Raw genomic sequence first — 15,778 nt, 5'->3', positions numbered from 1 at the left:
CTGCTCATATTCAATTCAGCCCAGTGAACAAACCCACAAAAAATCTTGAATTAAAATAATTTCACCAAGATTTAACAGAAAACCACAATGATAAAGCTTTATACAAATACATATACATAAAATATTACACTCAAACAAAGATCGTAGATTTGTGTGGTCAAAGCAAAGTGATGTGACGTCAGAAGGTGAGGTACACCCTGAACTGGTTACCATTCAATCAGCATGTCCCTGTAGTATGACAAACAACATTGTCCTGAATGATTTCTTCATTCCTAAAGACACGTTTGTATTCACCAACCACTATCAAGTCAATCATGACTTGTGTGCGGCAGCCAAATTATCGTTAGACACTTTCAGAAGTTTATCAATAAGCTTCATGTTTCACCCTCTAGTGATTTTTGTGGTGACCCAGATGTTTTTCACCCTGAGTGTTTCTTGGCTTCATCGAGAGGTCTGAACAAGGAGCTCACAGAGAAGGTTCTAATTATTGGCATGGGGAAAAGGTGTTGTCTTGGTGATCGGTATGCACTTTTGGAGATGTTCGTCTTCCTCACAATATCGCTCCATCGACTCTGACTGCAAAGTGTTTCAGGGCAGCGGCTAGATCTTTGCACTGATTTTGGTCTGACGAGAAGCCACGTCTAAAATCACCATCTCCTCAAGGTTTTAGAGCTTGAAAAAAATAAAACATACATACACACGCACACACACACACACACACACACACACACACACACACACACACACACACACACACACACACACACACACACACACACACACACAATTTGTAATAAATCAATTTTTTTGAATGTGTCTTGATCACCCTTCTTTACAGAGGCAATAGCCTACCTTTTTTCCTATATAGAAAAAAAACATTTGGTGTATGCAATGTCTGTATGCTTTTGAACATGCAGTTTGTAACCCTTCTGTCTCCAAAGCAATATAGTTGGAAAGTCTTATTGTATATGTACTGTATGTTATCGTTCTTGACTGTATTATTGGATTCTTGAAATTTTTGTACGACATATTGTATGATTGAAAATATGAAGTACGGCATCAGAATAGTAGCCATTTCAAAATTCTAAAGCAATTCAAGTGTGGGGAGCCAGGGGGGCAATGTTGTTGTTTCAAAGAAGAAAGAACTCATAGGTGATTTTAGTAAACCATTAGCCCGGTTGATGACTGATGAGCATATCAACCTCACAGTACAAAGGTCGTGGGTTTGATTCGACTCTGGCCTTGCTGTGTGGAATTTGCATGTTCTTCATGTGCCTACGTGGGTTATCTCCAGGTGCTCTGGTTTCCTCCCACATTCCAAAAACATAAAGGGTAGGAAAATTGAATGCCCTAATTTGTCCCTATTGTGTTTGTGAGTGTGAATGGCTGTTTGTCCATGTGTGCCCTGCATTTGTCTGGCAACCAGTTCAGACTGCTAGCCTTATAAAATACCAAAATAGAGGACCAAAATGCAGACACTTTTTTGATTATAGCATACGACAGAATACACATTCTTTAGTAAAGATCCAAGCCTTGTATTCACTTCAAGGTGTTTATTGTTGACACTATTGTGGATAATAATAAAAAAAAATACTAATAATACAATGTACTGTAATAAAAAGCTGTTAGTGCTATACACACTGTTAGCCACAAGAGAACGCTTGAGTTTGGTCAAAGACCGAAACACAAGTACCTCCCTAAAAGATGACGCCTTTGCTCCTCCCCTTGGCTGCCCTTGCAGCTGTATAAATCTGATGTTCTGGGACGCATTACCCTGTCGAGAGCAAAAGCTGGAAAAATACAACCATCGCTTTTTTTCAGCATTATTGACAATGTACAGAATTTAGTACCTCATAGATTTGTGAGTTTCTTTTTTTCTGACAAGAGACAAAGTACATATTCTTAACACAAATTGTTCCGTGATAGAAGACACATTTTGTTAGTCAAGCACTCTTCACTCTTCCTCTCTGTTCGATGGTCTCTTGGTAGATTTCCACGATTCCTCCCAGTTCCGGTAATGATATTTGATCCCCCGAACAAACCTTCGCATCACTGTTTGCATTTTGATTTGTTCGTGCATTTAAACGACTTCAACGACACAACCTTGCACCACGTCGTCTTCTAATGCACTTATATCGTGTCCGTTTTCTATGTACCATGCAGTGTTTGTACTCCTCGTACATGGAAACTACGCCCACTAGCATGGAATCAGCACCCTGAGCAGATGCCACACAGAACCACATCAGCTGTACCAGGGTGGCCATGTGAGTGTGAGTTAGAACACACTCTCTATTGTTTGCCAGCACTAGTAGTCAACATTGAACACAGGTCATATCAGCCTGTAAAAATGAATTAATTGACTGTTTTTCAAATGAATGTGCTCATTTGCACTACGGATTATGTGATTCTTGGGGAAAATATTATATAATTGTACAGCAATCATCATTTCAAAGACGCAAGGTAACAGCACACACCTGCACCACATCCATGTTCTGGTGCAGTTCATAACGAGTATGTATCTCGTGGCATGCCCCAAAAAATATTTCATCAAAGTACATCAGCCTCACCAGCTGCTTATTAAATGTCTTCTTTTATGCAGATTGCTTTACACATGTTTTGCTTGTGGAATTTGGGTGTAACAAGTTTTGCTATCACCAGCCAATCTGAAGATGGAAAAAAAAGGTTCATGTCATCCAGGGCCAGTGAGGACAAACTTGAAATCTAATTTGTTAAAGAAATAGTTCCAATACTAATTACAATGGCCATCACCACTGATTCTGAAAGCAGGTTCAAGTGACATGGCAACACCTAAAGACTAAAATCTGATTGGACAAAAAACTGTAACATCCACATAAAAATATTGAAAACAGTGCAGCTAAGTGAAATACTCTAAAATGAAAAGAATAAACTGCTTAGAATAAAGGCATTCAGGATCACGAAACTTCTGAATTTCAGTTGTAAATGCAGGTCAGTGCTTGTGACAGTGCTATCACATAAGGTCTTACTGGCCTTGATTCCGTGCCACTCGGGGAAAAAAAAATGGTATGTTGAATTTACCAGTAATCAATTCTATTTTTTCATGTGGTTGCAAGAAATCGTTTGAATCCAGATATTGTAAATATTTTTTAAGTGATTCATTGTCTGCCACCACTTGACAAAGTAAAAATGAGTAAATTCAACACACCAGTTTTTTATTGCTGTAAGTGATATGTTGGTGCTATTGTTTGATTCCGCATAATCTAAATCACTCATGAGTGACACAAAAACAAAAAATACATACAGATGACCAGATGACAAAACTACATTGCACACATTCTCTCAGTTATTTGTCAATCTGCGAAATTACCCAACATACAGATAAGTCATTCCAATGTTGCAACTGCTTTCATTTTAAGGGAGTTGTTTCTTGTTTGGGTGTAGTCATCCAGTGTCTGTAAGACCCATCCTGTTCAGGGTTGCTGGGAGCTGGAACCTATCCCAGCTGATTTTGCGCCAAAGGAAGTCAGTCTATGTCCTGGATCGGTCTTCAGTTATACAAATGGCACAAAGAGAGACAGACAACCATTCACGCATTCTCACATTCACATCATCGCTGATTGGGAGCTGAAGCAACACTGTCTGAACAAAAGCCAGGCAAGTGAATAGTTGTCCATAATTGTAATTTAAGAGAATACATTTGAAAACTCCAGTTAAAAAAGTTAAAAGTTAGAGTTGAATTGAGTTGTCCGTGTCTCATTATTGCCTCTCATGTACGGCAATATTTTAAACATAGAAAAAACAGACACAATACGATGGCTAAAATTGAATTTCAGTTGTTTTACATCAGAATCAGTTTTAAAGCGCTATGATGTGTGATTACTTGTTCAGTACATTTATTGGGTGTTAATTTGTAAATGAAGTTGTAAATACATCCTCATTATTAAAGGTCACTCTTGCTGCAAATTGAATCAGGGGAAACACCCAGTACAACAAATTGATCTGTTTATATGTATCTTTTGAAAGTAATCCATACTTTTGGCTGATCTAATATAGTAATTATTGTCATTAAATGACATCAATTTCATCATTGTGATATTTCCTTTCCTCCTCATACTCACTGTTTCATCAATCAGGAATGTGGGTGTGTCGTCATGGTGTTACTTTCTTTCCAGAAACACCTTTCAAAGGAGACCCAGAGATTCAAAAAGCGTATCGTTTTCATTCATCTTTAATTCTTTTTGGGTTTATGAGTTAATTTAAAGTGACGATGAGCAGTTTGCATATCTGACTTGGTGTGTTGTGCCCACTCTGGCTTCTTGATATGAGCACTCATCCATAAATGGTGCAACGCTTCCTGGTAGATCCAGGTCGTGTGTCGCCACTGGGACCATTCCAGGGTTCGGAGACACTGTGGGATCTTCTGGGCAGGTGGATGGGTTGTTTCCCTCCCAGGCACCTTAGAATATATGATGCGAATTTGATTGATGTTGATTCAGATGAGCAGAAAACACAGACGGAAAAAGTAATGATGGTGGTTTGAATGGAGGTTGGAGAGCAACAATGTATCCTGAGAGTCTTTCATTGAATTATAAGGTCTAACGGGAACAGCGTTCATGTGAAAACACACCTTGGCTCACCCGTAAACTGAAACCACATACTGTTTTTGCATTTATTACACATTTCACTTGGTATGTTAAATCTATGTTAAATATGGCATGTTTATTTCAATTGGGGATGGGCAGTACGTGGGGTATACCCTAAATTGTTTGCCAGCCAATCGCAGGGCACACACACAGACGAACAACCATCCGCGCTCACACTCACACCTGTGGACAATTGAGAGTGTTCAATCAGCCTGCCATGCATGTTTTTGGAATGTGGGAGGAAACCGGAGTACTCAGAGAAAACCGACGCAAGCATGGGGAGAACATGCAAACTCCACACAGGAAGGCCGGAGCCGGGATCAAACCCATGACCTTTACACTGTGAGGTCAACACGCTAACCATTGGACCACCGGGCCGCACTACAGAGTGAGTGCGTAGAATATATATTTTTTGCCGATTTTCAATGATATGCAGGAAAAACATAGAGCCTCATTAATATTAACATTTTAGGTGAGATGATTTTTGTGGAAAAAAAATGCAAATTAGTTTCTCATTCAACAGTCTTGTGCCATCCTTGAATTGTAATTTATTTGCAGGGAAAAAAAATACAGTACTGTATATGGTTATTTAGTTGTTTGCTTCAAATGCTTTTGTTTAGGTTCATATATGCATTGAAAAATATTATTTTACAAAAAAGGAGTGTCCCAAAACTTCAGAGAAGCTTCTGAAAATGCTGAGGATTTTATTATGGTGTACAAGTGAATTTCCATCATACAACGATATATTATGTTTGTACTCACATGCTTCTGGTTTGTTGGTAGTTTTATACTCACATTTCTTGCCTGCGGGGCCCACATAGTGATGTTGCCCTACTTTCTTTCTCAGAAAGGTTAATGTGAAGGACCCAGGATCAGCTCCAGAAGAGTTTGCATACATTTTGAAAGCAAACGAACAGTAACTCAAGCAACTGAGTTCGAATAAAATATACTGTACATACAACTATTTTTGTTCTAACAGTTTGATTGTACATCTACAGTTTTCATTGTTAGATTTGTTGTACTGTAGGCTTAATGTACTTGCAATGCCACAATGATAGCCATCAACATCACTCAAAAGCGAACAGTCCTCTGCCAAATTATTCATAAAATGTCAATCGTTAATCAGCATTAATTCTGAATAGTCAAACTGTCAATATCATACAATGCAAGATCAGCGTAATATTTCTCTTCCTTTCTTAGTAATTGAAAGCACATTTCTGCTATCACTGCTATCGGTGTGCTAGACAGAAACCTCCATTGCCAGTCCTGTGGAAGTTTAACTCAAATCTCAAATGCGACTCAGAATGCTATTATCGTTGGAAATAAATCTCCTCAAAAACGCTTATGAATGAATCTGAATCAGCATGCAGTTTCATAATGAAATGATTACCTGTTCGCCAACCAGATCTGAGAAGTTCCTTTCTGTGCTTCATTTTGGGAACCTGTGTCCTGGCCGTGAGAACAAGCAAGATTTGATCCAGTTCCATGAGCGGGGAACCAAACTCTCCACTGTCTTTAAATATTAAACCTCCACAGATGAAGTTTCATCTGTAGTAGCCTAAACCACGCAAAGTGTGCTGGTAAAAGGACGCCCGAATAGTCCTCAGGTTACCCGTTAGTAAGGTAGCAATGCCATCTCAAGCACTGTTGTTATATATAAAACTAATACTACATAATAAAACATAAATTTCAGTTTCAATTTAAATCCAGTTAAGTATGAATGCTCCTGATGAGTTCAGTTTGTAACATCACATGGGTCTTTCTGTTTTAATAAAGGTACGGCTTTTTTTTTCGCAATCCAGTAAAACTCTGATTATCCTTTGAGAAGAGTGGGTGATTTGTAGAGAAATATCATTTTTATTAGTTGGGGAAATTACCCAATGATTTCTTTTCCTTTGCATATAAAGGTGTGTGATGTTGTCAGTCAACATGATGATGCTGGAAGGACACAGTCACCAGAATGTGTTTATCACAGTCAGCAATGATGAGTTCATCTAGTTTGTTGCGACATCATGCCTCAAGGGAGCATCAACTCCTGAATGGCTTGCGATGACAACGTGCCGCACCTGGAGACAATTCATTACTACATGCCAACGTTTGTGGGTCTTTGTGCTGATATTGCTGGATATACTCTCAGTACACAGCTGGGGTATATCAAATTATTTAATGTTGTGTTTTACAGAACCCATAATTGCAGAAATAATATGGTATTTATATGAAAAAAAGACTGACTCAACATAACCTAAGCAATAACGTTTACAATATTTATTTACGAGAAACACAATACACTTCATGAGCTTGAGTATATAACATAGCAAGATACAATTCTACGATGCATGAAAAAGTTTTTTTTTTTTTTTTTTTAAAGACAATAGTGTTATATTGTTGCGTGGATTTAGGGGACCCAAAAAGCAAGGAGGCAGGAGGAGCAGGGTGGGCTGAACAAAATGTATTAACAAAAACACTTGCAAGAGTACACTGCAAAATCTAAATGAAAAACACAAACAAAATCCTGAAAACCACAAGGACCCAGAGTAACAAACAAACAAAAACATATGACAGGAGCAGAAACATCACAGGAGCTCACAGACACACAATGATCCAACAAAGACTGTCAGAACCGTCCGTCCATCCATCCATTTCCCGAACCGCTCGATCCTCACTAGGGTCGCGGGGGTGCTGGAGCCTATCCCAGCTGTCTTCGAGCAGTAGGCGGGGGACACCCTGAATCGGTTGCCAGCCAATCGCAGGGCACACAGAGACGAACAACCATCCACGCTCACATTCACACCTAGGGACAATTTAGAGCGTTCAATCAGCCTGCCATGCATGTTTTTGGAATGTGGGAGGAAACCGGAGTACTGTCAGAACCCAGGGAACTAAATACAAGCAAAGAGACGAGATGACAAGAAACACCTAGACAAGACTCAAAGTGTTGAGGGAGCTGACTGGAAAACACAAGGGACCCGCATGACGAGAACAGGTGAAGACCAAAATGACACGAGGGAACAAAACCAAATGTAATATAAACAAAAACATAACAAATCACACTTTTTTGTGTTTTGATTGATACTTTTATGGATTCAGTGTGTTTAGTTAAATGAAAAGGGAAACATTAAAGACCAACATTATATATACAATAAATGTAGGGTAACAATTTGCAGCCACTTTAACTGGGTAAATTTGAATAATACATTTTGGGCAATTAGTATACCTTAATTTGAAAAGCTATGAAATACTTACAGAAATTTAGTAAAGTTTACCTCACTTTTATTACATTCCACAACTGAAATATTCCTTAAAATTGAGGTAAACATGCTCATTATTTTTAATTGTAAAACTCTACCAATTGCTTCTCAAAATTAAATATCCATCCGTTATCGGAACCACTTTATCCTCACGAGGGGCGCGGCTGTGCTGGAGCCTTTCCCAGCTGACTGAGCAGTAAATTAGGTACACCCTGAACTGGTTGCCAGCCAATCGCAGGGCATACATTGACAAACAACCATACACACTCACAACAACACCTAAGGACAATTTAAAGTGGCTATTTAAGGCTACGGGCAGGGTCTTTGAGGCACTTAGCCCATCACACATGCCTACTAGTTCAGCCTAGTAGTAGTTGACCTGGTGCAGCACAGTAGTTTCCCAGTAATAGTGGCATTAACAGAACAAAAATGGCACAACTATTCATTCATTCATTTTCCGATCTGCTTTATCCTCACAAGGGTCGCGGGGGGTGCTGGAGCCTATCCCAGCCGTCTTCAGGCAGGGGGAAACCCTGAACCAGCTGCCAGCCAATCGCAGGGCACACAGAGACGAACAACGATCGACGCTCACACTCACACCTAGGGACAATTTTGAGTGTTCAATCAGCCTGCCATGGATGTTTTTGGAATGTGGGATGAAACCGGAGTACCCGGAGAAAAGCCACACAGGCCCTGGGAGAACATGCAAACTCCACACAGGGAGGGATTGAACCCAAGACCTCTGCACTGTGAGGTTGACGCGCTAACCACTGGTCCACCAGGTCACCCATGGCACAACTAATGTTCTAGCAAGACAGTTTCTACTAGTGCCCTGAAATGTATGTGAGGATAAAGAGTGTATAAGCGCTACACAGAGCTAGAATGACATGCATCAAGGATGTCGGCTAACATTCAAATTACTTTTCAGACTATGCCACTTGAGTTTTTAGAAGGAAAATATCAGCACATTTATTTTGTTGTATTATCAGTACCTGAATAGAAAGAGTGCAGTGAATAAACGTATAAACGGTATAAGGAGGAGCAACAACTTGGCTACCATTAAAAAGAAAAAAAACTCGCTACCATTACATTTGAGTGTGCCTTTATTATATTTATATATTTGTTTATCTATTTCTTGATTTACTATTTTTTTATACTGTTTATATTCCACCAAATGACGTCTTCCCCTTTTTTCCACGTACACTGAAGCTCAGGATGGGAGGCAAGGCGGGGTTAAAAGTCTCAAGGGAGGGTGGGGGTGAGTATGGGCCGGGCTCGGTTCTAGGTGGAGTTTCTCGCGAGTATAAATGAACTCCCTCTGCTTGTCAACCGCCCCTGCAAAACTCACACCCACATAAACGACTCTACAGCCACACGGTAAGTCTTGTTGCTTAAGTAAACAATCTCAAGAATGCTGTCTTGCTTCTCCCTGCGACATTTAAATGCACGAAAGCTCTCGGCTTTGCTTTGCTGGATTAAACTCATTCTATCCTCGCTTCTAAGTATCATTGGCGTGGGTGTGGCCGGAAATGCATATATATACCGCTAGACATACATAAGCAACAGTAAGTGGTCGTGATTACGCAGACGAATGACCATATATAAATGCACGACGTGCCTGACACATACACGCAGCCCACGACATACATCCGCGTCAGTGTAAACGTGGGTGTGGCCGGGCAGCCTCCACATACTGTAATTACCATCATGGAAAACCACTGTGCACCAGATGTAAATGATCATTGTTAATACATAGGAAGGCAGTCTAATTGTAATTGCAATATTGCCTCTTCATGTAATTTCCCGACTGCTGTTTTCCTTTTTGTTCCCCAAATCTATTTCTCTATCTCTTCTGTGCCCTCATCCGATAGTGTCCTGCAGCCAGCCCCACCATGTCTTTCATCAAAGAGTTCATGATGCAGACAGTCTATCTGGGCATGCCCGATGAGTCAGTAAGTCACTGCGGTTCTCTTCCAGTTGCTAAGGCCAACACCACTATGTTTGTTCCCTTTTTTTTCTCTTCCTGTGGTATGCTCGGGTGGAAAGTTTTCCTGGCAGGGTTCAGAGAAAAGGAAAAAGGAGGGAACATAAAAAGATAGTGGGGAAAAGAATGAATGAGTGTTCATGTTTTAAAGTTTAGCTACAGAAGAGAGGGGTGGGGCAGAGAAATGACGCAGTCTGCACGATCTCATAAGACAAAAGGGACGATGGCGGATGGACATTCTTTTCACTCCTCAAAACTCAGTAAAAAGAGCAATATGGAAGCATATCTGTCTTGTGAGTGTGTGACTCAGCGGAACAGGAATTTGAGCCCCTCCCAATCTAAGGTCTTGAAACAGTAAAATGCTTCTCACCATTCCCCTGCTTGAGGGTTGCACAAGGTTATTCGGCATCATTGTCTTGCGTGATGCTCTTGTTCTGTACAAGGATGTTCACTATGTTAAAAGGCTTATTTGTGGCTTTATTTGCATGAAGCTGAAGTGCTAGGGATTCACACAACACCTGTGGAGTAAGCATAACATCTGCTACTGTATTTTTCATTGTTATTGACTAAATTAAAGTAAAAGCAGACAACTTGACACAATACAGAAAATGTAACCACATGCACACCACTGGATGATAGTCAATATTTACCAAACACTACTAGTAAACACTAATCTGTGTTGGATCTCAGGTATTAAAGAACGAGGGGACAGTGAAGGCAGCAGCAAACTTCAGCGCCAGTGGCGACGCAGCTGTCTTGGACCAGGCCATCAAGGCTAAAGGTGATCTCTAAATTCAGAGGGGCTCTGTGGATGGCTTGTGCCAACTTCTCCCGTCATAGAATTGTGACATCTTGGAAAAACTGGGGCTGTTTTTTTGTTTCTATAACTCTGCACCACCTGCTGGTAGGCATTCACAAGTGTCATGACCACACAAAAGCTGGAGAAATGACATCATTCCAGATATCAGTGACCTTTTGGTCAACAGTTTAAATGGATGTGATACAATCTGGATTCCACTCGGTTGCATTGTAGCCTAAATTATGGCTCTATTTCACATTATGTATTTTGTGCAGGTGTGGATGAGAATACCATCATTGAAATACTGGTGAAGAGGAGCAATGAGCAGAGGCAGCAGATTAAAGAATCTTACCAACAATCCAGCGGGAAGGTAGGAAAGGGTGCCAACTCATGGAATTGTAGAGTATCCAAAAGTTGTACTCAAACAAGAGTACTTTAGAATAATACTCAAGAAACAAACATTTTTAGGCAGATACAGTACAACTGACAACGCATGACATACAATTGCTGTTCTTTTTCCTAATGTGGAAGGTACACCTAAATTGCATGTAAGGCCAGAGAGGGTGTGCCTCCCCTGAGTGTGAGTCTCATACTGTTGTTCTTTCCCTCGTCTCTGCAATGCTTCACATAGAGTCACTTTGAAGTCTTCCCTTCTGTGTTTGGCCGCAAATACTGTGTGCAGTCATGTGGCTGCCTGGCGCAATTTGATTGGTGAAATGGAGTTGAGCGTCATTAGCGGTTATGTTGAATGGGCTAAAGAGAGTCATGTGACGGCGCCTGAGGCAGAAGTCTAACTGACAAACTGAAGAAAATAAAAGATTGCGCAAGCAATAATAGATATTAACAAAAGTAACAAGCGGGATGTTGCTCACTTTAATGATTTAAAAGTAGAGTTTCTGCAGCTACAAAAATATTTCAGTAAAAGTAATAAACATGGTGCATTTTCACCACTCCTATCCATAAAGTTACTTCAGTAACTTTAGCATGTTACTCAACCCCTTTGCTCATGTAAAGTACACACAGAGCCACTTTCAACATTTTCCGGTTGTACTGTTCCCTTGAAGCCTCTGGAGGCAGCACTGAAGAAGGCGTTGAAGGGAGATTTGGAGGATGTGGTCATGGCTCTGCTGAAAACACCGGCCCAGTATGATGCCCAGCAGCTGAAACTCGCCATGAAGGTAAGATAACAAAACCTTTATTTGTCTCACAATGGAGAAATTCCCAATGTGCACATGTGCACTCATTGCCCCACACACTTCCCTTTCTCTCATGCTCATCAGCAAAGAGGAAACTGCTGTTTTTGCACTTTGGAGGTCAACACTGATTTAATTCCATAGCTCAAAGTCATTTGTTGAAGCTCTCCGCCCACATCCGTGTATTCTTGTTAGCTTTTCCCATTGGGCTAATAAAAGGAGTTGTGAACGGCTGCTCATGGAATAGTACCGAATTAACCCTTTTGAATTTGACTCCCTGTCTTAGGGTCTTGGAACAGATGAGGACACCCTTATTGAGATTTTGGCCTCTCGAACCAATACAGAGATTCTGGATATAAAGAAGGCCTACAAGGAAGGTGTGTGCAGCCAATTGTCAAGCAGAAATCTTAAATTCCCTTCAGAATGTTCTGTGCAAAATTATTAGGTTTCCAAATGTTTGTGGTTTCACAGAAATTAGCTTTTTGACATTCCTACTAAACCATGAATGTAAATAGTCGGACAAATACAATTAGCAGGACCGTGCAGAAACTCCAAAATTGATTTCCATCAAACTTTTTTTTGAGAGGAGGTGCATGGGCCAAGGATTATTATTTGGATGTAGGTATACACCGTGAAATAGGCCGAATCATTTTTATAGAGTCACTATTCTTTTTAATCTCTGATTGAGTTGCATCTTAAACATTTTAGGGCACAATTGCCTACCCCGGTCACTAGAGTAAATATTCAGAAGGCATCAAAATCTATTCACTCGGGGTACATGAGGCTCTCACCAGTGAGTAATTTATGTTGTCATCAAATAAAATTAGATTTTGACCGTTTGCAGTACAATTAATGCACTACTCTGAGTTAAAAAACAAATTCAAAAAAATAGTACAAACAACCTACATCAATCAGAGTTAAAATGATAAATTCAAAACATTAAATATAATGATAAATCAGAACTAAGTTGATAAATAGAGAAAGGTATATAAATATCCGTTATGAATTTAAGAGAAAATTGACACAAGAGTGTCAGGGTGTGGAAGTATATAATCCCGATACAAACCAAAAGTTGTAAAAATATCACGGTTAAGGGTAAAGTATGAGCCTTAATGGAGACTTCTTTCTTCTTACTTTTTTCTTTTCTGATTGATATAAAAATGATTTATTAGATACAATCACATAACGGGGTAGGACTAGATAAGTTTTTTACTTCTTCCTACTCCCTTGAACATAATAACTGTGTTGAATGAAGATTGATTTCTTTCTTTTTACTTTTTTTATCTACCTTATTTTCTGTCAAATTATTACTGTATATATGTTTTATGTTCAATAAACAAACAAACAAACAAACATTTACTCAAAATATGTTTCTGTCTTTCAATTCCACATACATTATTACAATTTAGACTGGGTCCAAATGTAGTCTTTTTCAGATCAAATTTTCCTCAATTAGAGTAAGATGTACTGCAGGATGGTAATCAAGGTTCTTCGGAGCTTGCTGATGAGTTGACCATTTGACAGCGGCCCTCGAGTACATGCCCGCTTTAGAAAGGAGGAAAGACAAGCAAACACAAATTACAGTGCCCCACATTTTCTTTTTCACTTTGCTGTTGCTCTGGTGACATTTAGTTGTATACAATGCGGTCATGATCTCATTGTTAAAACTTAGAAACTCAAGATGTTGCACTGTAATATATGTTAAAAGGTAGAAACATAAGACGTACACCAAATAAGTCATGTTTGAAATGTTTTTGTTATGACTGTTAAGATTACAAAAAGGACCTGGAGGAAGACATCAGATCCGACACCAGCGGAGACTTCAGAAATGCACTCTTTTCACTCTGCAAGGTACAGCATGTGCCCTCACTCTTTATTTTGTTACAGGATGTTTGAGGCGGATTTTGTTCACCCTTTCTTTCACAGCTGCAGAATAGTCTTAGGTTAAGGCAACATACCACTCCCCCATTGTAGCTGCCACAACGCCAGGGGATCTTAAAATAAATCCCCCACATGCAAATATTTACACAACATTCACGATGATGAATTTAAACTATGTTGTTGTATATATTGGTGGAAAGTATATACAGTGTATTTCTCCCACAGGCCAACCGCACGGAGGGAGTGTGTGAACAGCTGATTGACAGCGATGCCAGGTCTCTGTATGAAGCTGGAGAGGGGAAGAAAGGCAAAGACTGCTCCGTTTTCGTTGAAATCCTTACTGTCAGGAGCGCCCCTCATCTCCGTGAAGGTCAGCTCGCTCGCTGCCTTCCTTTGTAGTGTCTGTTCTCTTAGAGCGGGTCTTACATGAGTCCTTTCTCTTATTTTTCAGTGTTTCAGAGGTACTCAAAGTACAGCAAAGTGGATGTGGCTAAAGCAATTGACCTGGAGATGAAGGGTGATATTGAGAATTGTCTCACAGCATTAGGTGAGGGCACAACTGTCTGCTTAAGCATCATTACCATGAATATACATTGGTCATAAATGTGAAGTATATCTGGTTCATTTGAATCATTCTAGTCAAGTGTGCTGGGAGCAGGCCTGCTTTCTTTGCTGAGAAGCTCTACTTGTCCATGAAGGTGTTGTATGCACAGAATGCTACCACATTTAGGAATCTGCACCATCTTCTCAGGGTCTTCACTCTTGACTGTTCTCTTTCAGGGATCCGGAACCCGCAAAAACATCCTTACCCGTATCATGGTGAGCCGTGCTGAAAAAGATTTGAAATTAATCAAGGCTGAGTACAAGAAGAAATACGGCAAAACACTCTACCAGGACATTTTGGTGAGAAACAGACAGTTCTACATGTCACCATCTACACTTGGTTTCTAAATTGCTCAGGACAGTACAAGAGTTCCAATAATCAAACACTGGTTTCTTTTTCCAGGATGATACTAAAGGAGACTATGAGAAGATTCTGCTAGCTCTCTGCGGTAGCGAGAACTGATTTCTCATCTCCTGACTACGAGCTCTCAGACAGCTGACAAGGCCAATTTAACTGAAGGCTCGACTCCCAAGTTCAGCTCTGTAAAATAACCTGCTGTCATGACATTTTTAAAAAAAAAAACACCAATGAGAAAAGACTTATTCCAAATCAGCATTGCCTCAGCAGATACAATCTGATCCTTTTAAGAAATCAATTCTCGACCCAAAATGCTCTTATCTGACCATGGATTTGAGTTAGCCAAAAGACATGTTGTCTGGACAGGTAGACTGGTTTAACATAGGTGCTTGAAAGGAGAGTTAGTTATTGCAACACTGCAACCAAAATAATCCTCCTCATGTGACAATTTTACTGTATACCTGTGCAATTGAAGGAGCTTCTGCAAATAAAAGCATTTTTTTTCTGTGTGACCCGCCTTTCTTTCAAACGTCACAACTTTGGTTTATGAATCTGGAGGAGATACAACACATTTTCAGACACAAATCAACCATGTATAATGAAGGACAATATCGACACAAATTATACATTTAAGAAAAATGTAAATTGTGTTTACATGGCACCTTGAAAAGCTTGTTTACAAAGTGATTTGACTGACAGAATAGTGTACATAAAATACAATCAGTGTCTCATGCTCTTGGAGTATATCTGGACGTGGGGTGGGGGTGGAGGGGACGCAAAAACAAAAAAGGAACTGCTGAAACCCACCAGACAAAAAATGAGACCAGAGGCCTGATCAGGAAGGATAAATATAGCGGAATACATTTGATAAATACGTACACATTTTAAGCCACAAGAAAATGAAATATTTGAAAACAAAATCGTTATCTTAATATAATGAAAAATAACTAAAGGGGGAAAGATGACATGTAAAAGCAAGTTTCTAAATGTTATTTTTAAAGAGTTAAGATATCACATTTATCTGGTAGGGTCTGAATTCGAGCTGTAAGCCTGGGGAAGCAAGTTTTAATATTTCAGAATATTTTTATAC

General features: G+C 39.7%; 1 protein-coding gene and 1 long non-coding RNA gene across 4 annotated transcripts; both read left to right on the top strand.

Annotated features, from left to right (window-relative positions):
• The first annotated feature begins 1,223 nt into the window (after positions 1–1,223).
• On the top strand, positions 1,224–9,035 carry LOC147205002 (uncharacterized). Of its 3 annotated transcripts, none has more exons than XR_015100923.1 (3): positions 1,224–1,332; positions 2,164–2,270; positions 8,351–9,035. It is a non-coding gene; the product is annotated as an uncharacterized LOC147205002 (long non-coding RNA). The 3 variants fall into 3 exon arrangements; XR_015100922.1 differs by having other exon boundaries at positions 2,164–2,264; positions 8,351–9,034; XR_015100924.1 differs by lacking the exon at positions 1,224–1,332 and adding an exon at positions 1,790–2,014 and having other exon boundaries at positions 2,164–2,264.
• Positions 9,036–9,141: 106 nt separating this feature from the next.
• anxa1a (annexin A1a) lies at positions 9,142–15,197 on the top strand. The gene is made up of 12 exons (XM_086111295.1): positions 9,142–9,247; positions 9,742–9,822; positions 10,545–10,635; positions 10,929–11,023; positions 11,718–11,831; positions 12,133–12,223; positions 13,618–13,697; positions 13,953–14,097; positions 14,179–14,274; positions 14,367–14,425; positions 14,508–14,630; positions 14,734–15,197. The coding sequence occupies exons 2-12, from the start codon at positions 9,763–9,765 to the stop codon at positions 14,791–14,793; spliced, it is 1,014 nt and encodes a 337-aa protein (XP_085967421.1). The 5' UTR covers positions 9,142–9,247; positions 9,742–9,762; the 3' UTR covers positions 14,794–15,197.
• Positions 15,198–15,778: the final 581 nt, after the last annotated feature.

The sequence above is a fragment of the Hippocampus guttulatus genome, chromosome 5 (genome assembly GCF_054856545.1).
Source record: "Hippocampus guttulatus isolate MCC_2025c chromosome 5, RoL_Hgut_1.0, whole genome shotgun sequence".
NCBI lineage: Eukaryota > Metazoa > Chordata > Actinopteri > Syngnathiformes > Syngnathidae > Hippocampus > Hippocampus guttulatus.
This window is presented reverse-complemented; position numbering and strand designations above follow the sequence as displayed.